The 23420-nt window shown below is 44.2% G+C and overlaps 1 protein-coding gene across 10 annotated transcripts in view; it reads left to right on the top strand.

Moving 5' to 3' along the window:
• Positions 1-23420, top strand: part of NRXN3 (neurexin 3) — a 1829483-nt gene that overhangs the window by 100547 nt on the left and 1705516 nt on the right. For all 10 annotated transcript variants that reach the window (XM_027775177.1, XM_006157103.3, XM_006157094.3 and 7 more), the window contains exon 3: positions 16269-16286. In XM_027775177.1, coding sequence (XP_027630978.1) covers positions 16269-16286 — 18 coding nt within the window. The remainder of the gene's footprint in view (positions 1-16268; positions 16287-23420) is intronic.

A 23420-nucleotide genomic window follows, 5' to 3' on the forward strand; every position in this document is an offset into this window, starting at 1 on the left:
TGATTTTTTTGTTATTGTTAGTTCCATTTTATGTTTTTTTTTTTTTTTTCTCACATCTCCCCCCAACAAATCTAGGTTTTTTTCCAGGTCAATTTTTGCAGTTTAAAGAGCCATATCTTCTTTCTGTAACAAAAGTCAGTCCTTTTTCTGATAGTTTTTCACTGGATCCAAAACATACACGAGGGGTCAAAACATGAGAGCTGAAATATCCCGTGTTTTTCTTAGAGACCATAGACCCAGAAGGATCAAGAAACCTACTCAAGGTTGTAGAGTTAGCAGCAGAGGTCTGTCGGGTGGTTTTTGAATACGTACGTCTTATTGTTCAGTGAAGGGCAGAGTAAGAATCTAAAACTGGGTGATCTTGATACAGGGCCTTCCTCTTCCTCAGTCCCACTCTCAGCCCCTCTTCACAGCTCACAGCATTTCCACCGCCATGACCTCCCTGAGAAATGGCAGCTGGGGCCACAGTTCCAAGCCTCTTGACTTCTCCTGCTTCCTAGCTAGGCCTGCCTTAAGCTGTGTGTGCACTGGGGTGGCATGATTTACAAACAAGCAGGACCAAAAAGGAAAAATCCTCTCTCGTGGAAAATTAGGTCAGTGGCAGAGTTAGGAGGGGAGGGAGTCCAGGCCTCATTCTCCCATCCTTCAGTCATCACCCCGCCTGAAGCAATCAGGGCAGAAGCCGACGGTGCTGTGGGGAACAGACATCTGGGGGTGGGGAGTGGGGGGCAGTGCCATGCCTGTGTTCTTGTATGGATGTGTACAAACATGAAAGTGGTCTGTTTTCCAACCTCTCGAGACTCCCGCCTCTCTGCATGTATTTGTCTGGATTACTCTAAGGGGGATATTAGTGTTGTCTAATAATGGCCTCAGATTTATCAAGGGATTTGTTTGATTAATTCCAAAGCAAAGTACAGCAGATAGATTAGAGCTCATCCTGTGTGGTGAGTCTGCATCACCCATTCTCTGTCCGTTCTAATTCGTACTGGGGGAGGCTCTCCTCTCTCCTCCTGTTGTCCTGATTGTTGAAGGCCCTAGTGTTTAGAACTCCACTGTGGAATAGCTAAAACCATTTCCTACTGTTAAAATGAAGGAATGAGTAAACCTGCAGATTTACTTAGCAAATCTCTAAGTTCATGCTGTTCTTTCTCTACAAAGGCTTCAGAGACTTGGACACCTGCTTTTCTTTCTAGGTTGCTATCACTATACACTCAGTGTTTAGTTCTTCTCCCAGAATTCACACCTACCCTGACCATCAGGACCCTGGGACCACAGCCATGGCCTAGTAAAAAGGCATTGAATAGAGAGAAGATGTCCTGAATTCTTGTTTCAGCCTTGATGTTGTCCAGTTGGGTGGACATGTTAATCTTTCCCTCTTGGGTCTTTATTTTCTGCTCTGTGCCTCAGTCTCCTGTACAAATCTGTGGCACTGATTGCAATTTAATGAACTAATTGGCTGATTGATTGTGGCACATCTCCCCAGCTAGATTTTTTTTTTTTTGAGAGATTTTCACTGTAGGGCGCATGCGCTCGCCAAACAGAGAGAGACATAGAGACAGAAAGCGAGAAATCACCCCCCAGGGGGGATGGTCATGCCGCAATCCCTTCTCCTCCATTCTCCTCTCGGGATCTTGGGCACGCACACACACACGCCCGGCGTGAGTTTTAAGCCACCGGGTCCGGGACACGAACCGCGGTCGACTACGTGGGAGTCCAGCGACATAGCCATTACGCTAACTGCTGGTTCCCTCCCCAGCTAGATTTTAAGCTCAAGAGTACAAGATAGGTATCTCTCTTGTCCATTTGCTATCATTCCAGTGCCTGGAGCTGTCCCTGGGAAATGGATAACATATAACACATACATTAGGGGTCTTTGAAGGGTTGATAGAAAAATGTGCATGAATTAAAGACTTTTGCATCAAAAATAAACTTTAATTCCATTTTCCTACAAACTTTTTGAGTTCCCCTTATATGTTAATGAAATAAGCCTGTACAATGAAAGGATTGGATCTTCTTGATATTCTAGGACTCTTCCCTCTCTGAAATTGTCTGGTTTTCTTCTTTTCTTGCTGAAACAATCACACAAAGACACACTCTTGGTACCAGCAGTTAGCGTAATGGCTATGTGACTGGTCTTTCTGGTGAGCACACACGCCCTATAACAAAAACCTTTCCAAAAAGAAAAACAAACAAACAAACATACAAAAACAAAACAAACAAACAAAAAAACCAAAAAACCCATACTCTTTTGTTTCTACTGTTTTTTTAAAACTATTTTAATTGTAGTGCCACAGACATTACAAGATAAACATGATCAATAATAATTCTAATTATAACCCAAAAGGTGCATTTTTGATATGTAAAATGTGAAGTTCTTTTTAGGGACCCCCTCCTCCTCCTATTTGATCTCCATATTTCCTGTCAGTAGACTGTGTCTTTGCTGGGGATTCTGTGCTCCCTCTGGAAATGCCTGCAAATCCTATTGCACTCTTCCAGATAGGACAGGCAATAAAGAGTAGCTACATATGTGGTTCTCAGACTTACAAAAGGTTCTTTTAGGTTCAGAGCATCAGAACACCCATTTGCTTTACATGGGGGAAGAAATCAACCTTGCTTATTTTTTGAAAAAGCATGGGGTATAAGGGAAAGCAGAAAAACTGACCAAGGGCTTAGAAGTGGGAGAGCCTCTAGAAGCGTTACTTCTTTTCTTCTGGGGTTCTCCAGGTCATTGGAAATGCCTTTTCTTTCAGGACAAAGACTCTTGGGGAACATTCAGTTGAAAGGTAACTTGGGCCAATATGTAACCCCTTTCCTTTCGGCTCATAGCAGACATTGCTAATCAATTACAATCTTCTTTTTACAATCTTCTTTTTACCTCAAGCCCGTATGCTGTCTCAGACTCTTTCTTAACACAGTATTCCAGGATGTCACCAATCAGAGACAAGGGAACTAATGTGTGCTGAGCTTTGAGGTCAGGTATACATTTTATATGCATGCCTTTGATACTCTTCACAACTCAAATCGATATAATGACTCTAATTTTACAGATGAAGTTTAGGTAACTTACTCAAGGTCACCTAAAGATAGCAAAGTTGGCACGTGAGCTCAAAACTTTCTGTACACTGCATGCCTTCTAGGGAGAGCACAGCCCTCGGGGGTGTCTGTCTGACCACTGACCAGTTGTGGTGAAAGGTTCTTACAAAAGATTTCTCTCCACTTCACTTTATTGCTGTTGTTTGTTCTCTGGGGGCCTGTTTAAGGTTTCGCCAATAAAAAAAAGTCAAAGCATTCTGTCTACCTAAACCTTCTATTCGTGCTAAGTATGATATGTGTAAGTATATGGTCACCCTATCATGTTTATGTACCCTTGGTTTTTAGATATACTTCTAACTGCACAAAGGCTCTATTTGAGTCTCCAGTGCCTAAGTTAGGGTCTGGCAGATAGTAAATGGACAATAAATGTTAGCTTTTTGAATAGAATCAAACACAAAGGCTCACTATGGGAATAAAAAGCTCGAGAATAAAGGCTTATGGTCAATTGTTTGCCTTCCCAGTTTTTCTGAGCACCTCAATTCCACTCTTCCTCAAACTGTATTCTGTGAGCCATTATTAGGAGTTTTATGGGGAAAAAGCATTCAGTGGTCCAAAAACATATTCTCTAGAATGTATCCCCTCTTGGACTTCACAGTGTACCATAGTGTAGGTAAGATTTTCTGAAGTCTTAGGATATTTGATAACCTTTTCTTCACTCAGTGTTTTCTAAATGTATTTGACCATAGTTTTTTTTCTTTCCAGAGGAACACCTGTTCACATCTTGCTAGATGTCATATTTTTAGGGAATTCAGTTCTGTATAGGTTTCCCCAACTCATCATTTTAAAAAATGATTATTAAAATAATCACTAGGATTGGGAACCAGCAGTTAGCGTAATGGCTATGTCGCTGGACTCCCACGTAGTCGACCGCGGTTCATGTCCCGGACCCGGTGGCTTAAAACTCACGCCGGGCGCGTGTGCATGCGTGCCCAAGATCCCGAGAGGAGAATGGAGGAGAAGGGATTGCGGCGTGACCATCCCCCCTGTGGGGTGATTTCTCGCTTTCTGTCTCTATGTCTCTCTCTGTCTGTCTGGCGAGCGCACGCGCCCTACAGTGAAATTCTCTCCAAAAAAAAAAAAAAAAAAAAAAAAATCAACAGGGGCAAGAAATAAGATAAGACAGACTTACTCAAAGTCCTTTTTATATAATTCTTGTTATTGGGAAATAAATATGCTTTCTGAATCTTGGTGGGCTTGCTGAGTATCGACGGGGTGACAGTCCTCACCCGACTCAGGTAAACCTCTGCCTTGTTTCAGATCTCTGTAGACATAGACACTTTGACCTCACCATGGACCTGTTCTGACAGGTAAATTTCCCCCAAAAAAAAAAAAAAAAAGAAAATAATCACTAGGGTCAAGTAATAAGATTGTCAATATAATCTTTTCTCTGAAATATGGATCCTGAGATCCTACCCAGCAACAGGCACCATGGCTACAACAATGAATGTTACACTCAGAGGTTCTTAGTGAGATCTTTCCACCAGTTTTCTGCTAGTCTTGGCATGGAATGTGTCCCTGTGTCCTAACGGACGATAGATTTGGGTGGTTAGACTGGTAAGTGCAGAAATAATTAAGGATGGAGTTATCATACTCTGGGAAGGCAAAGGACTTTAGATTCAGAGAACTCTGAGTTAAAATACTATCTACTATTTGTGAGTTGAGTGGCTTGGGTATATTCATGTTTTTAAAATTTCTTCAATGATGCCTCTATGAATAGGAATCCCACGTAATCCTCTCTTTTGACACTGGGAGCTAGCATAGTGGCTAGTAAGGAATTGTCACTTAATATTTCTGCAGTGAATAGAAGAATGACACAGGCCTTGTAATTTACAAAGCACGTCCACACTGATAATCTCACTCAAACCTCACAGCAACCTGCTCATGTGATTAGTGTCATTATTTCCACTACCTACGGGTGTGGAAATCGAGGCTCAGAGAGGCTGAGTTTGCCCAAAGTCACACAGTAAGTACCAGTCTAGAAAGGACTGAAAACTAGTGCTTCTGTAAGTGAAATGTGGTTGGTACCTACAACAGAATATTATTCAGCCTTTAAGAGGGAGGAAAATTCTGACACATACTTCAGCATGGATGAAACTTGAAGACATTTTACTAAATTTAAAAAGCCATTTACAAGGACCAACACTCTATGTTCCACTACTGTGAGGTGCCTAGAGCAGTCAGCTTCATGGAGACAGCAGATAGGTGGCTGCAGGGGTTGAGAGGAGGGGGCAATGGGGCATTGCCTAATGGGCACAGTGTTTCAGCTTTGCAAGATGAAGGAAGTTCTGGAGATGGGTGTGGTGATTGCACGCGCACTATTTAATAACCGCTAAACTGTGTTAAAAAGGGTTAAGATGATACATTTTATGTTGTGTATTTACCACTATTTTAAAAATTTGAGAAAACGAAGCAGCAGGGCTCCGACTCTAAAGCCAGAGCTTTCCCATATCGGTAATGGCGCCCTCTACAGAGGAGCTACAGTGTATTTCCTCCTCCCAGGTCCTTTTCCATATAAATTGAAATTTATAGACCTCATCTCCCCTGAAATCCTGAGAGACTCACTCGTTTCTCCCAGAACAGCCTTCCAAGTGGCATAAACTGTGAGGAGCTAGAGTCTTTCCAAAATGTAAGACATTTTTGGAAAGATTTGCTCAAAAACAAAAAAAAAAAAACAAAAAACAAACAAAAAATCCCACCAGGGTGAAGTAATGTAATAATTAACATTGCCAATATCAGTGAGTACTTCCTCTGTGCCAGACACTTTGTTCAGTGCTTCTGCATATATTACCTCCTTATTACTCTCCCAGCAGCTCTACCAGGTGAGTAGATTGTCCTCATTTTACAGAGGAGGAAGAAAGGGCTCAGAGATGTTGGTTAATAAGCCCTAGCTCACATGTACAGGAGAGCCAGGATTTTCATTCAAGACTGCCTGACTCCTGAACCTGCCTTAGAACCCCTGTACTGTCTGTAGGAGGTCAGCAAATTGAATATGTCTGTATCTAGGGTATTTTCCAACATGAGGATTGGCGGATTTATTTTCTCTCCTGTGATGTACTCCTCTCTACCTACTAGATGATGGGACCTCCTTTGTTCAGGTCAGTTTCTCTTTTGATTCCCTGGTATTCTGAAATGCAGGTGCATACTCTTTTCTCTGATGGGTCATGCTGCAATTTGGGGAGGACAGCATCATCTCTTTACCTAGAAAGTTGACACGTGACCCCTGTTTCCTGGCAGCACCCATTTGCTATGAGGAGTTTTCGAAGCCCTGTCCTGTGGGTGGAGGATACTGCAGGTGCCAACCTTGTGGCCTAAGGCTGGGAAGCATTGTTTAGCTAGAGACAACTTTTGTCTGCAAGATGTAAGCAGGCCAATAGAAGCTCAAGCTGTCACTTTCAATTTATAAGGTTATATCAACAAGCCAACAGGGACAATAGTTATAATTCTTTCAGTGTTTCTTGAGTGTTTACTATGTGCCTGACATTGTGCTAAGCACTTTCTATGGGTAATTTCTTTTGATCTTCCTAACCATTATATAAATTAGGGACAGTCAGTTCTGCTATAACGTTTATTTTGAAAATGCAAATTTGTTCCAATGTAATTGATATATTAGGGAATAATTTAAACATGATAATTCTGCTTTTGATGATGTATAATTTTGTCCATGAGAAACACTAGGTGAAGGTGGAAAACTGCAGACAGCTGAGCCAAGGAACACACAAAAGGCTCACATTTCAGCCCTATACCTGGTTGGTTCTGTGTGGTGTGAGGCCTAACTGCACCTGATATCACAGCTCTTGTCCAATTTCAAGTGTCCCCCCTTTTACCATTTCACAACAACCCACAATCTTTCCACTTCCTATTTATTGTAGTTTTTCCATATTTCCTAACCATTTAGCATGTAAAGCTGGTTCTTTCATTATATGTCCCTGTTAAATTTTTTGAGTGTTGTGCCCCAACCTCATTTTGCCTTTAAGTTCCATGCTTTATACTGTGTGATTATGCATAGCAAAGTGACTTCAGGAACACACAGATGCTTATAGCATAATGAACCTTGCTAGCACTATTTCTACATGGCAGAAGAAGAATGGGAAGCTAAGAAATTTGCCAAAGGGCACATGCACCTGCCAGAGACAGAGGCAAAGTGAGAAATCCAGCAACAAGGAGGATTGCAGTGCCATAGTCCCTTCTCCTCCATTCTCCTCTTGGAATTTTGGGCACACATGCACACACCTGGTGTGATTTTCAAGCTGCTGGGTCTGCAATTTAATCATAGTCAGCTATGTGGAAACCCAGTGCCTTAACCACTATGCAACTGGTTGGAACCACCAAACTTTAAGATAGATTTTTTGCTACAGGGCACATGTGCTCGCTGGAGAGACAGAAAGACAGAGATAGAAAATGATAAATCACCCCCCCTGCCCCCTGGGGCAGGGGATGGCCACACCACAATCCCTTCTCCATTCTCCTCTAGGGATTTTGGGCATGCATGCACACGCACCTTGAATGAAGTTTAAGCTGCCGGGTCTAGTACTCAAACCGTGGTCGACAGTGACAGTTCAGTGATGCAACCATTACTCAGTTCAACAAACCAGCCCTCTGCTGGCTCCCCAAAATATTTTTAATAATAAGTAGCAGAGCTGGGATTCAAACATCAGACTACATTACTCTTCTGTCTATACTCTAATGCCTTACCAGGGGTTGGATAGTGTCACAGAGGTAAAAGCACAGTGGTAAACACAGTGCTCTTCAAAACAGACCCTTGTGAAAAGGTCTCTCATTTGCATCCAGAGACCTCCTGAGCTTACCAGGCATGCATTTGTCCATGATCTGGGCTGGCAGAAGGTGAGGGCAAATTATGGCATCAAGATTCACTTGGGGTGCTGTATCTTTATAGTGTCACAGAGGTAAAAGCACAGTGGTAAACACAGTGCTCTTCAAAACAGACCCTTGTGAAAAGGTCTCTCATTTGCATCCAGAGACCTCCTGAGCTTACCAGGCATGCATTTGTCCATGATCTGGGCTGGCAGAAGGTGAGGGCAAATTATGGCATCAAGATTCACTTGGGGTGCTGTATCCTCTGTTTCTCTCATGGAATAATAATAATAATAAAGCTGTTTGCACTGATCTCTAAACATGTCTGCAACAAGTAGACTGTCTCTTCTCCCAGTTGTCAGTCAAGCTCTGGTTCCTCAAGCCAGAGCCAGTACGAACGAGTATGTGGAGCCCCTGGAGGTGTTTGGGTACAGCTGTGATCTGGCCTACAGAGGTGCCCTCCTTGTCCCTTTTGCATTTCTTCTTGCTTCCCTCCCTGTCACTGCCTTCCCAGGCTGGCTGGCACCTGACACAGCCACTACCACAGCTCCATCTTGCAATCTGGAGTTATTAGCATCAAAGAACAAAAGCAAACAGCACTAGGGCTTGGGGGCTCAATGCTCTGCAAAGGCAGATAAATAGGCTCTTCTGTTGGGGATAAAGCTAACACCACCGGCCTTTTGTGAAGTAGATGCTTCCTGTGTTTGAAGAGCTCAGACACAGAGAGCCAGAAAGACACAGACAGCCAGAAAGAGCCTTAAAATGTAGGAAACTCGGCAACCTCACTGCCCAAAGTTTGCTTTACTTCTTAACTAAAAATTTGAATATGATTTCTGTGTTTGTTCCCGGGAAAGGGAGAGCCTAGTGCTCGTTTTCCTGGGGAAAGTAAGGGCTAGGCCCTTGGAGAGAGTAATCCTGGCCTTTTTCTTTCTTTTCCAATGTTACAACCCAGTGCAACTCTGAGTGGAATCACCCCTGGGGGGGAGATTTCTCGCTTTCTGTCTCTATGTCTCTCTGTCTGGCGAGCGCTCACGCCCTACAGCGAAAACCTCTTCAAAATAAATAAATAATACCCTGATATTTAGGGCCTGGGGCAGAGCACCCATGGAGGCCAGCAACCATCTTCTTTTTCTCCACCCCCCCAGAGCCACAAAGTCCCTTGTGCACACTCGTATGGACATGCCAGCCTGTGCAGCCCACAGCTCCTGCAAGAAGCTTCTTTGGGCCATTGACATTAGAGAATACATGCCAGCAGGTTGTTCTGTTTTTGAGAACGGACTTAGGAAGAAACCATGTGGCTTTTGGGCAATTGGGCAGACTGGAGCATAGCCTATAAAGTTGTGTGTCATGTGGCAGGTGTTGCTGGCTTCAGTGGGTGTGTGCATTTGGGTCTGTGGATCCCTTGGTTCCTGGACTGGGATATGTCTGCAGAAGGAACAGAGTGAACCCCTGCATCCATGGAGCCAGCACAGGGGCTCCCAAGGTCAGCCCCTGCCCTCTGCTCTGAGCAATAGGGGCAAAATGCCTTTTTCTCACTTCTGCATGGTACCCAATATTCTTATCCCCAACAAGTAGTTCCATGGGTCAGACAGCTTCTGTTCTGGTTTGCTTTTTCATTCTGAAATACAGCTCAACACTTTTCTGTTGTGCTCTGGAGTCTGAGAGGTATTAATAATAATAGGGCATCCTTTCCAGGTCTTAGTTTCCTTATCTGTAAAATGGGATGACTACTATGCCTTCCTGCTAGGGTTATGGTGAGGATTAAATATGATGCATATAAAGCACTTGGAGCAGTGCCCGGCACACAGAGAATGCTCAGGAAGTGCGAACTGCATTCTGAGTAGCAGTGCTTTGATCCCTTTTCATCCTCACATTCACCCACTATGAGTTGGTGCAGACAGCACGGTAATGGACAGAGTGAGAAGGACGAGGGAGAGAAGGGGGCAGGGAGAAAGAGACAAAGGCGGGACGGACGGACGGACATCCTCCCAGGATTCAGGCTTTGGCTCTACAGGCTGTGTGATGTTGGGCTAGTTACCTAAGTTTTCTGTGCCTTGGTTCTTTATCTGTAAAATGGGTGTGATGATGAGATGATTGTGAGGGGCTTAGAACAGTGCCTAGCACACCAAAAGCCCTTAGTCAGCAACATAGCCATTACACTAACTGCTGGTCCCTCAGGACAAGACTATTTTTAAGAATCATCTAAACCCTTCCCATGGTCACACAGCAAAGAAGGCAGACCTGGCTGTAGCTGTAGGTATTTCTAACTCCTCATCTGGCCTGCCCATTTCTGAGGTTGTCATCCTTAGAGTGCCACTGGTCTGCTGTTGTATGGCCTGGGGTTGCTGTATGGGGAGCAGCCCTAGGTTCTAGGATTAGCCAGAGGAAACATGCATGTAAATACGTGTGCGTATGGGAACCAGCAGTTAGCATAATGGCTATGTGGCTGGATTCCCACGTAGTCGACCGCAGTTTGCGTCCCGGACCCAGTGGCTTAAAACTCACGCCGGGCGCGTGTGCGTGTGTGCCCAAGATCCCGAGAGGAGAATGGAGGAGAAGGGATTGCGGCGTGACCATCCCTCCTGAGGGGGTGATTGCTCGCTTTCTGTCTCTATGTCTCTGTCTGTCTGGCGAGCGCACACGCCCTATAGCAAAAACCTCTCCAATATAAATAAATACGTGTGCGTGTATGCAGTGTGTGTGTGTGTGCCAGTTTCTGTACAGGGGCTAAATACAGAATGATCTCAGGAGCCCCTGTGCTGGCCAAAAAATGGGGGCAAATTGCTGAAGAAAAGGCAGTTGACAACCAGATAAGACTGATCCAGGGGAGGTGGAGGTGGCATCCTCCCTGTGCCAGTGTTTCCTCAGCTGCCTCCTGCTGTTTTATTTTCTTATACTGCTGGGCCTGTAGTTTTGGCTGGATTCCCACGTAGTCGACCGCAGTTTGCGTCCCGGACCCAGTGGCTTAAAACTCACGCCGGGCGCGTGTGCGTGTGTGCCCAAGATCCCGAGAGGAGAATGGAGGAGAAGGGATTGCGGCGTGACCATCCCTCCTGAGGGGGTGATTTCTCGCTTTCTGTCTCTATGTCTCTGTCTGTCTGGCGAGCGCACACGCCCTATAGCAAAAACCTCTCCAATATAAATAAATACGTGTGCGTGTATGCAGTGTGTGTGTGTGTGCCAGTTTCTGTACAGGGGCTAAATACAGAATGATCTCAGGAGCCCCTGTGCTGGCCAAAAAATGGGGGCAAATTGCTGAAGAAAAGGCAGTTGACAACCAGATAAGACTGATCCAGGGGAGGTGGAGGTGGCATCCTCCCTGTGCCAGTGTTTCCTCAGCTGCCTCCTGCTGTTTTATTTTCTTATACTGCTGGGCCTGTAGTTTTCCAGAGCACCACTGCATTTAAATCTATATTCTATTTTCTCTCCTAGAAAATAGGTCAGACTCAAGGCAGAGTTCACCAGGTGGGGTCCCTGAAGGCTTGGCTAGGACTCGCTTCCTGGAGGCTGGCTGCACAGTCTGCCCCACACTCCTCAAAGCTCCTCCAGGAGGTGGCGGGGGTGTCGAAGTAGAAAGGGAAGGGAATCTTGGACTCCTGGCTCTGGAGATGATCCAGTCCAAATGAAAGTGAGGTGGGAGGGCTGCCTGGCTGAGCTAGCTTCTGCAGGTGCAGCAGTGGTGGATGGAGGGTCCTTTCTTTTCCCTTGTGGTTAGAAGAACCTGTTCCCCAAACTTTTGGAAATTGCTTCCTTTGGACTTGAAAATGACCATGCTGAATGTGCATTTGTGGCTGAAGTTATTATTGACTACACAGTAAGTGTCTATGGGGTACTGACTGGAGGTGGGAATGTCCTAATTTACTCCTTCCCTGGTTGAGATGCTTCAGTGGGTAAAGCAGGTTTCGAATCTTTTCTGTTGTGCTTCCCTTGGGTGGAGTGTGGCAGTCTTAAGGGAGGGTGACACAGACTAAGAGGGCCAGTACTAGCTTTCATCAGGAATTCCCCCCCCCCCAAGGTCTTGAAAAAGTACTAGCTTTCATCAGGAATTCCCCCCCCACAGAAGGTCTTGAGCACCTGTTACCTCCTGAGGGCCATGTGTGAGTGCTACAGTAAGAGAAGGTACCAGTTTACATGAACCAGTCCTTGGCTCTTCTGTTACAATAGTAGAAATAAGTGTACTCACTGAGCAGGTTGTGCATAGAGTCTTTGCATTGGCTATTCCCCTGACAGTCTTTGTCAGGTGTATATAAGAGCATTTCTCACCTTCTTTGGGTGTCAGCTCATATATTTCTCACTCAGAAAGACCTTCTTTAGCTATGTTCTGTAAGTTCTGTAAAAAGAAGACCCTCTGCTGCCACTTCCCTGCTTTTCCTTTGCTCCTGTTACTAATCACTATTTGATTTTACATTATACATTGATGTTTCTATTGTTTATATTCCCATTAAAACCCTAGAGTATTGTCCATTTCATTCACTTCTTATATCCCTGATATTTAAAGCAGAATCTGGCATATAATAGGTGCTTAGTCAATATCTATTGATTGGTGAATAGATTATTTCCATTGATACAACTCACCGAAATAGATACTATTAGTATCCATTTACACATGAGATGAGGCTCAGAGATGCTAAGGCACTCACCCTATTTTTTTGAAAAAAAAAATATATATATATATAACATTTGCTATACGATGCATGTATCCACCAGTAAAACACAAAGGGATGGGGGGATGGTTACCATCCCCTGAAGGGTTGATGAAAATGTCATAATCCCTACTTCTCCATTCTTCTTTCAGGATTTTGGGCATACATGCACACACAACCGCCATGCCCCTTACTCTGTTGGGTCTGGGTCTTGAGTCACACAGTTGGCTATTTGGACTCCAGTTGTCTCAACCACCATGCCACTGGCTGGCCTGGCGCTTGCCTATTGACAGAGGGGCGATGCTGAGATTTGACTCTAGGTCTATCTTAATTCTCTTATTATTATTATTATTTCTTTTTAAAAAACCTGTTTTCTTCTACGTTGGCTTCATTTAGGTGGACTGTAGTCTTTTAGTGAGAAAGATGGAGGGACCAACAGATGGTGTAATGGCTATGTCGCTGGACTCTCCTGTAGTTGACCCCTCAGTTCAAGTCCCCAACCTGGCTGCTTAAAACTCACACAGGGCGTGTGTGTGTGTGTGCATGCCCAAGAGCCTGAGAGGAGAAGGGAGAAGAAGGGATTGTGGCATAGCCATTCCCCCTGGGGTGTGATTTTTTGCTTTATGTCTTTCTCTGTCTCGATGGCAAGTGTACGTGTCCTATAGCAAAAAACTGTCTTTAAATAAAGGAAGGAAGAAAATGGAATTCATCAGTTTCAGGGAATAGAGAGTATTAATTTCCTGATACTTCTAGTCTAATTCCATGGGTACTCTCATTGGTTAGGGTTGGATCACATGTCTGTCCCTGTGCCTATTACTGGGCCCCGGAGAGAGAATTTTCTCAGGACCCAGCCCAAATCACAGTGCTACCTTTGCAGCTAAGGTGATTGTGTGTGTGGAGTCACCTCTACCAAACCCCATGGATCAAGGATGGGGAAGGGGTCCCGTAGAAGACAGCTGGAGCTGTTAGAAGAAGAGAAAAAGGATACTGGACAGAGAATAGGCAGATGGATACTGCCAGGGTCCTGATCACCATCTTCTTGCCATCCCTTCTTCCCTGTCCACCTTCTGCCTTTGAGTCCAGAAATTAGGTCATTCACTGCTTCTTGGGTCCAGGTGATAATGATCAGAACTGAGCATGGCCTTTGATCATAAGCTATAGGGGGTTTCTCTTGTTGATATTGCCACTCCTCAGTTGGTAAAGCAGGTTTCAAATGTCGATAATGACAGATCCTATGTTTTTATGCACAGGACTCAAACAGCACCAAACTGAGGTTTGAGGAGAAGAAACAAAAGAAATAACAATGGGAGGGATATATATATATCCCATCTTTGCTTCTGTTTACCCTAAGCTCTTTAACCTTTTTTCCTTCCACTCTGCTCTGAGGCTGGGGAGGGAGGAAGTAAAAGTCAGAGAGATGGGAGCTGAACCAGGTGTCCTCATTCCTAAGTAGAAGAGTTGAACCAAACTCACTAGCTTAATCCTTTTGGTCTCTTGGTGTTTCCAGTGAGCCATCTGGTCAATATTTTAGGTATTTCTATCTGTGGTAATTCATAATTATAATAATCAGGGTAGCTAAAATTCTTGCAGTGTTTACCTTGTCTGAGTTAAGTGCTTTACAAGCATTTAATCTCATTTAATTTTCATAACACCCCCATGAGGGAGCTTCTGTTGTTACTCCCATTTTAGAGTTGAGGAAAATGATTCTTTGAGAGAAGTTCAATGATGGGCCCAAGGCTACAGACTAGACTGGGATTTGAACCCACATTTGTCTGCCTCTAAAATTTGAGGTGGTAACCACAATCCCTAAATAGGTAACTAACGTTATCAAAAGAGCTTTGGAGTTCCAAGGGATCCTGTCTCTCTGGGTCTTGGTGGCCCCAAAGAGGGTGTTTGTATGAACAGCCACATTGACACTCCTGCCATAGAATTCTACCACATGTGAATGGTTTGATACTCAGCTTAATTAAGGGGTATTTTAACGACCACTATTCTAGGCAATCCATCAGTCACAGCTAACGGCCCTACTTAGTTATTATGCAGCCTGTTTTCCTATTCTACCTCTTCTGTTTGCCTCTTTTCTTCCTCCCTCCTGTCACGCCACCCCTAAGTCTAACTTACCAGAAAACCTGAAAGGAGGTGTGGCTGAGGAACGATGCAGAGCTCTCTGGGAGTCTCTTCAAGCAGATACAGCTTCTAGGGAATACAGGGTGTGGGCTGGAGAAATGCTCAGCTGTTGCTATGGTTCTGCTCTTCCTGGATGAGGGCACAGCTCAGTCTCGTGTCTGGATTTTCCTGGGGCAAGAGCTCTGAGGACTCACTGGAACTTCACAAATCTGATTGTAGGTGTTCCAATTATTGGCAGAGAGAGCATTACTTGCCACGCGCAAGTAGAAAATGAGCGGGGCAGAAGATAAATCATGACCCACTCACAGGGTGGCTGGGAGGTTCTCACCCAGCTTCCCTGAGGCTTCTGAGTGAGTGTTCACTGTGGTCTGCAACTGAATTTGGACTCCACATGTCCTTGAGGGATATAGTTTTCCATTGAATGAACACCAAACTGGGTGGGGTTCAAGAGATCTAGAATTTTTTCTAGGCTCTGTCGTCAAACTAGCTGTGCAACTTTGGACAATTCTCTCAAACTCCCTGATCTTTTATTTTTGCAGAAAGGAATCACATTAGATAGCTAATATCTATGACCATCCCAAATCCACCATTCAATGGTTCTAAGAAAGTTACCCGGAATTTGCCTGGATGGTCAGCAGTTTCTTAAAGCAACATCATATCCCTTTTCCTCTGCTGTAGTGTATCTTTTCAGGCCAGGCCTTGAGATTTTAACAATGCCTTGGGCTACTCTTGGTTAGGCTTCCCCAGCAGGATTCTATTTCACATCTGTGGGTGGGAGGAGATTGTGTTGTCCATGGAGATGACTGGAATGAACCATTCTTCATTTTTTGAAAGTTCATTGGCTTAATTCAAATGTCAACCTTTCCAGGGGTGGGTGTTTATTTGCAGTTGTCAAAAGTAATTTCAAATGGCAATTCTTGTCATTAGTGATAAGGTGAAAGCAAGGATGATCCACTCACTCACAATCTCATGCATGCATGCGTGTGCGCACACACACACACACACAGCTGTCTGTGATGAAGAATGGTCACTGGGAATATGGGGGAGGGAGGAAACTGTTACTGTTTTGTGATCTGTGTCTTTCAGTCCTATGTGCTGAATAATGCTACAATTTGCTCTTTATTCTTATTGCCTCTTTTTCTTTGTTCCTCAAGGGAGTGGTTTACTCTTCTCTCTGCTGGAAAACCTTGCTTGACTCCATATCCGGTGTCTGGTATCTGGAGAGGAGGATTCACTTGGGTGTTGGTGTGTAGAAATCAACCAGAATATTTTAACCAATATTCTTGCAGGATTCCAGTCTGCTTGGCTCTTTGGAGCCTTATCTGATTCCAGGATGATGCCTTTCCGGACAGATGTGATGCTTATCTCTCGTTCTACATGCACAGTGAAAAGGGAGCTTGGCCCTTCAGCTTGCATGGGTGGTTTTGGGTGAAGGTAGAACTAAGTGCTTAGAAGCTGAGCACCTTTGGGGGCCTGCATGAACTTGATAGTCATGCAAGAGCACATGGCATTGTGTGTGTGTGCTGCTAACACTCTTCTTCCTTTCTCTCCCCTTCTCTCCTCCCCTTTCCTTTCCTTTGAAAATGCTACCAGATGCCAGTCAAGGTCCAGGTGAGTCTTTGTGTTTGCACAGCTGCCATGGGAATTTTCCCTCTGCTAGATTGTGCATGGTTTGACTCTGAGTGAGACCTTTTTCTAGGGACAAAATCTAAGTATATTGTGTTTTCAGTGACTTAACTTTAAAAGAAGAAATGATAGATTTGTGTTAGTTTTGGAGACTCATCTTAAAACTAAATAAATTTAGTTCCCACACTTACACCATCACTTCCTTCTGATTAATATTTCTGGATGAATCAAAGAAGTGGAAAATTAGCATATTTTAGAAAATATTTTTAAAGATGTTCACAGATATTTATTCTCCAATGTAATGAACATTTTTACCATGTCTTCTATAAATCTTATCTTCTGTAGCCTTATGTGCTAAAAGTTGAAGATATGACATACTAAGCATGGAAAATATGTGGGCAAAAGAAGTTCTCTTTCTTTGTATTATAAGAAGTATCTTTTATTTTTCACAATGGAATTAGCAATAGTTATTTTTCCTGGTTATGTAAATAATACATGCTCACTGTAAAAAAAAAAAAAAAGAAGAGGGAAATGGTTTCAATAATTAATTTTTTTTTGTCAACAGAAAAATAGAACTATTTTTATAATTACATGTTTCTCTTTAAAATGTACAATCAACTGGAGTTCTAGTTTTAAATCCTGTGTGTATATAGACACAAATGTACACAGACACACATATAGAATCACAGAAGACTATAGATAGTATCAGATAATTTAGAATGATTTGGAGACTATTCTAAAATGGCTAAAACAGTGAGTCAAGAGGAATAATTGACCCTACCAATAGGAAAAAAGCATCACCCTAGGTAGTCATATGTTTTCTTATTTAGTCCTATTTTTTGTTTTTGTCTTTTATTTTTTAGGTTCTTGCCATAGGGTACGTGTGCTTGCCAAAGAGAGAGGGAAAGTGAGAAATCACCCTCAGGTGGTTGGCCATCCTGCAATCCCTTCTCCTCCATTCTACCGGGATTTGAGGCACACATGCATAGGAATGCCCAAGTGTGATTTTTAAGCCGCTAGGTCTGGGACTCAAACTGCAGTTGACCATGTGGGAGTCCAGTGTCTTAACCACCACACCACTTGCTGGCCTTTATTTAGTCCTTCTAATGTTTAATCCTTATAGCATCAATACAAAATCGAGATTGTCATGTCCATTTTTAATGTTCAGGATACAGGGCCCAACAGATGAATCAGTTTTGTCCATGGTCATAGAGTTCTTGAGGAATAGGAGAGGGGTTTGAAATAGGGTTTTCTGATTCTGAAGCCCATGCACACTCCATTGGATCATGCTGTGACCCATCACTGAAAACTCTCAATGACTGAAGATCTCGTAAGTATTTCCTAATAGGATCATTGTTTGCTCATTTTTGCTAAGAGGTAAAGTAACATTTTCTTTACTAGCAGCTCTCTTTCCAAATGAATTTATCCTATATTGCTCTGAAGTATCTAAAACAATCACCTTTTCAAGTGGTGTCTTTCTGATCATTATTTTGTATAGGATGTTACAGAACATTAAAAAAAAAAGAAAAAGAAATACTACTATTCCTATCTAATGCAGAGGATTCCATTGTCTTTGTTTTTTTCCTGCTTGCTCCCCACCTTTGAACATAATTAGTGTTTGGGCCAAAACACAGGACAACATTTCCTGGAAGATATCATTCAATTCACCCTTTCAGTTTACTAATGTTTTAGTTCAATCACTTATACAGCAAATACTTTTATACCAGGTACTGTTGTAGGCACAGGGACAGAACAGTGAACAAAATAGAAGACCATGCCTCCTCTTTATTTTTTATTTATTTATTTTTTGGAGAGGTTTTTGCTATTGGGCGTGTGTGCTCGCCAGATAGACAGAGACAGAGAGACAGAAATCACCTCCCAGGGGGATGGCCACACCGCAATTCCTTCTCCTCCATTCTCCTCTTGGGATCTTGGGCACGCATGCCCACGTGCCAGGCGTGAGTTTAAGCCACCAGGTCTGGGACATGAACCGCGGTCGACTATGTGGGAGTCCAGCGACATAGCCATTACGCTAACTGCTGGTCCCAACCATGCCTCTTCTTACAGACCTTTAATTCTAGGTAGAGGCAGACGATGGATTAAAAACATATATTGGGACCAACAGGTGATTAAGGCACTGAACACTCCCGCATGGTTGACCATGGTTCGAGTCCCAGACCTGGTGGCTTGCTTTCTCACTTCTTCTCTCTCTGTCTGTCCCTCTCTGGTCAAATTTAAATGAATGAATGAATCAATAAAATTAAATAATTCTTAAAAAAATCATATGCATGTATTAACACACAGGCACATACGTATACATTTATACACATACATATTTATACACATATATTATTTATAAGGGATCTTCAAAATATTCATGGGAAATGCATATTATGAAAAAAGTATGCATGGATTTCAAAATTTCTTGGACCAAAATAAGCTCATACTTTCAATTGACTTTTGGAAGTCCCCTCATATATGTATGTCTGTAATTTTGTATTGTATGAGGTGGTGGATAAATGCTGTGGAGAAAAGACAGGATGAAAGAAGGTTTCTAAATTATAGAGGGTGGTCAAGGAAGGGCTCTCTGGTGGTATGATATTTGTTGGGTTACCTCAGGAGGTGAGAGAACAAGCCCAACAGTTCACATTTAGTTTACAAAAGTGGCACTTGGCCTAACCCCTCCTCTTCCTGCATCACAGCAGAGATGTAACCCAGGGTCATTACTTCAGAGTTGTGTATATTGTGTCATGTGGGGTCTCCCCGCTGAGGGGCTGCATGGGGGCAGAGATCCTGCCTTTACCCTGGGGCTGCCTGGTACCACGGAGGTATCTCCTAACTCTCACAAAGGTGCCCCATTGGTGAAAGAGTAGGCGAGAAAAGTATGGCAGAGTGAAATGCAGTGGACCCAAAGTCCTTCTTCTGTTTGTTTACAGGTGTGAGGGTCTGTGGGTGACCCTCCCTCTGAAAATATCGGCTACAGAAAGCCCTCCCGGGCACCATTCAGCCTTCATGGCCATTATCTCATTGTGCTCTCTTCATAAAACCCTGCGTGTGGGTAGCCTGAGCCCCATTTGACTGCTGGGGAAGTAGAGGTCTAGAGAAGCTGGAGGATGTACCAAGGTTACCCAGCTGGGTAGCAGGGCTAGGAGGGGATTCTAGTCTACTCCCTAACCTTGTGCTCTTCTTTCTGCCCTTTAAGGGTTGAGGGGTGATTGCCCATCCTTTTGCCCGACCAACTCCGTTTTGGTGGTTTCTTAGCCTGAAGCAAATTACGGAGTCGGACTTTTCCTTTGTGGCCCTGGCTGTGGTAAGAGGCAGCCTGAATGTGCCAGCCCTGGCTGAAGTCAGTGGGTGGCCTCCTGCCTCTTTGAACCCCTGGCCAGGCCCTCTGGAGCCGGCAGCATTGTGGCTCTGAAACAAGAAGCTTTAGTGGTTCTGATTTTTTTTTTTTCTTTCCCTCAGGAAGACAAATTGGGGATTTTATGAGCTAATGTAACTATTTACCCAGGGGCTGCTGGAAGACTATAAAGGGACGATTGATTAATCGATTAATTTTACATGTCGAGGAGATTGGTTACCAGTAACTGTGCTGTAAAATACAGTCTGAGATGGGGCCTGGCTGGCAGCTCTTCTCCCAAGGTCCAAGCTGGGGACCTGAGAATGAGTCCTAGACACCCAGGACAAGAAAGGCACATAGGTCTTTTGTGGGGAATCCACTGCTTCTCCTCTAGTGTTTGGGAAAGTGATTCAAATAATAAAAGCGACAACATGCATTTGTGGCTTTGCGGACCTGGAGAGCCTTCCATGTCTCATCTTAACTCTTCATATCAGCCCTTCCAGGTAGGCACTCTTATCCTCTCTACAGATGGAGAAAGGGAGCCCTGGGACTTCAGTAACTTGCCTGGTCACTTAGAGACAGGACCAGGACCTCAGAGCTGTCTGCCTCCTAAGCCTGTGCTATTATTCCTCTGACACCTGCCATTTCCACCACAGAGCTGGGAGCCGGGGCTGAGTCCCATTCACAGCTGCGTTCCCAGCTCTTGTACAGTCCAAAGTTGGGCCTCAACAATCCTTATTTGAAAGAAAGTGTGGCCATACACAGAGGGCATTAAGAGTCTGGGGGTCCTCAGACATGTTAGAGCTTAAAGGGTATTCCGTCCAAAGAATGCAACTCTTGTTTTGCAGAAAAATCAAGGCTCAAAGAAGGGAAGACATCTCCAAGGCCGTGTAACCAATTTGTGGCCTGGAAGTGACCCGTTAGGTACTTGGTCCCTCGTGGGTACTACCAACCCTGCCCTGCCTTCAATCTTCTCTCCTTTCTTCGTGTGTTCCAGAACACTCTGCCAAGGGAGAGGAAGCAGGATGAGGGTGAAGAAGAGAAAGGGTAGTAGAAGGATCTAAAAGGCAGTAAACAATGCTGGGCCTGTGGGTATGAGACCCTTCTCCTCCCCTCCTCCAGTGCAGCTCCCCCTTGCCAGGTGGGGCTGTTTATGGTGCTCCAATGACAGCCTCTCTTCTCAGAAGGGATAATTTCTCAGGCTCTGCTTGCTGATTAGAGCTGGAATTTAAATGAATAACTGTGACCTTGTGGAAGTGCCCTAGTTATTCAGAGGCCCGATGAGGAAATAGGCCTCTTGCTTTGGTCCATCAGAGCCTGGCAGGCACGGGAGGAGGGGCTCCTGTCTGCCAGCCCCAGAGGAGGCCTCGGTCTGTTGTAGCCGGAAGGAACTGACGGCCTTTGTTCGCGTCTTCCTTTACCTGCTCTTGAGCTCTGCTCCTGATGTCTTTCCCTTCCGTGTATGACATCTCAGGGCCGTCCTTATTTGTTCTGAGCCCTGCCCTGTCTCCAGGGTTTGCTCAGTAAAGCCTGAGAATCACTGTTCTGAACCTGAAGTCAGGAGACAGCACCTGGTGAGTCTGACTTGGGTTTGTCACACAAAGGGAGTGGCTTGGGGGGTGACCACAGAGCGAGCAGCAGTGGCATCACCTGGGAGCAGAGTCAGAAAAGCAGAATCTCAGGCCTCAGCACACACCTGCTAAATCAGATTCCACTTTTGTCAAGACATGCACACTAAAGTTAGAGACATGCTGACCTCCGGTTCCCAGGTTCTCCTCTCCCGTGGGCCAACCTGGCTGTCTTGATTGAGGAAATTGTAATTCTGCTTGCTAGTACTCATCTCTTCTGCTGGGCTCAGCCTGAGATGCCGGTTTGCTCTGTTCATTAGGTGTAAAGGGTAGAAGGAGATTAGGGAAGGGAAAGGGAATGAATGCTTATTGACCTCTTAGTCTGTGCTGGTCACTGTTCAGCCCTTTCTATATAAAGGTTTATCTATTGAGAGGCAATACAGCTTAGGATAGCCTTAGCATGGGCCAACTACAGCCTAGGACGGAGCTGGGGTAGGCAAACGACAGTGTGAGGACCAAATCCAGCCCGCTGCCTGCTTTTGTGTGGTCTATGAGCTAAGAACAGTTTTCATATTTGTAAATGGTTGAAAACAAATAACGATTTTAACAAAAATGTTATGAAATTTGGATTTCCATGTTCAAAAACTAAGTCTGTTTTGAAACGCAGCTATGCACATTCCTTTATGTATTGTCTATGGTTGCTTTTGCTGCAAAGGCAGGGTGAAGTATTTGCAATCGACAACTGCAGCCTGCAAAACCTGCTGTGTTTACCATCTGGGCTTTTGTGGGCAAGGTTCGCCAACCTGGGTTAGAGCACAGATTGGGAGCTCAATGCCTGAGTTGACATCCTGGCTCGGTCACAGCAGTATGATCTGTTTAAGTTACTTTGCTTTTGTGGGCCTGACTTTATCATCTGTAAAATGGGGACAATAAGAATTCCTACCTCAAGGGGCTGTTTTGAAGATGAGCACATACACGTAAAATCTTTAGAACAGTGCTCGACACATCTGAGAGGATTTCACAAAGGTCATGGCAAAGTAGAATTAAAGCATGAGTTTGTTTTGGTACAAAACATTTTGAAATCCATGCAGAGGTTCCCCCCCACACAATATGCCTTTCCTGTGAACATTTGATGGCTTGTGGTTGTAAGTAAGCAATATATAACATAGCGATTATTAGGAGTCATCTCATTTGATCATTTCAGCACATGTTCCCATTTTATAGATAAAGACACTTAGGCTCAGAGGGTGAGTGGGCTGGCAAATTAGAGGGCTAGTTGGCTGGCTGGCTGACTTTTTATTTATACATGCCTGCTAGAGGGTGCATCTGCTTGCCAGAGAGACATAGAGGAAGAAGATGGAAACACCCCACTTCCCCTCACAATGGTCACAACTCAAGCCTTTCTCCTCCATTTCTCCATCCTGTCCGTATTTGGGGCATGCATACACATACACTTGGTTTATTTGTCAAGTTCTTAGGACCAGCATTTAAACCATGGTAGAGATTCAAGCGTGGTTGTCCATGTAGGATCTTGTTCCCTTAACTACCATACCATGAGGCTCATTCTCAGAGGGTTTTTTCTGAGACACATACACACACACACACACACACACACACACACCCAAAAAAATCCCAACCCACCTTTTGACCTGTGCCTTGGTCTCCCGAATTCTCCAGAGGCACACTTGCATGCTGTATTGTTGAATCTGTCTAGATACACTTTCTGTTCTGGCCTTATCATACATTCACTCCCGTTACTTCCAGTCTTCATTCTTCCAGCCAAGGGGCCCTCAAACGTATGTATGAGCCATTGCTCTCAAGTGGGGCCTAGGAATCTCGGTAAGACAGACAAAGCACACTAATATTTATAGCAAACCCACTGAGTGTTCTAGGCACCTACTACTTCTCAAATGAAAAATCTTGGAGTTGAAGACACTGCATCCCTTGCCCAGGGTCAGAAGCAGGTATGGTAGGCTTCTGAGTTTAAATCCAGATCTGAGATTTCTGCTCTGTGGTTCTGCCACTTTTCCTTGGGAGCTGTATACACCAGGGCAGGTCACATGACCTCTCTGGCTAATAGGTTTCTTTTCTTTGATGTGAGGAGTTTGATTTAGATGACTTTTCAGGCCTCTTCTTGTCAGAAGGTCTATGATTAGGCCGAATGACTGAGATGAACTTGGGAATAGCAACCTAGGGAGGTAGGTGTCTTCT

Source organism: Tupaia chinensis, unplaced genomic scaffold (assembly GCF_000334495.1).
Source record: "Tupaia chinensis unplaced genomic scaffold, TupChi_1.0 Scaffold000528_1, whole genome shotgun sequence".
Lineage (NCBI taxonomy): Eukaryota > Metazoa > Chordata > Mammalia > Scandentia > Tupaiidae > Tupaia > Tupaia belangeri.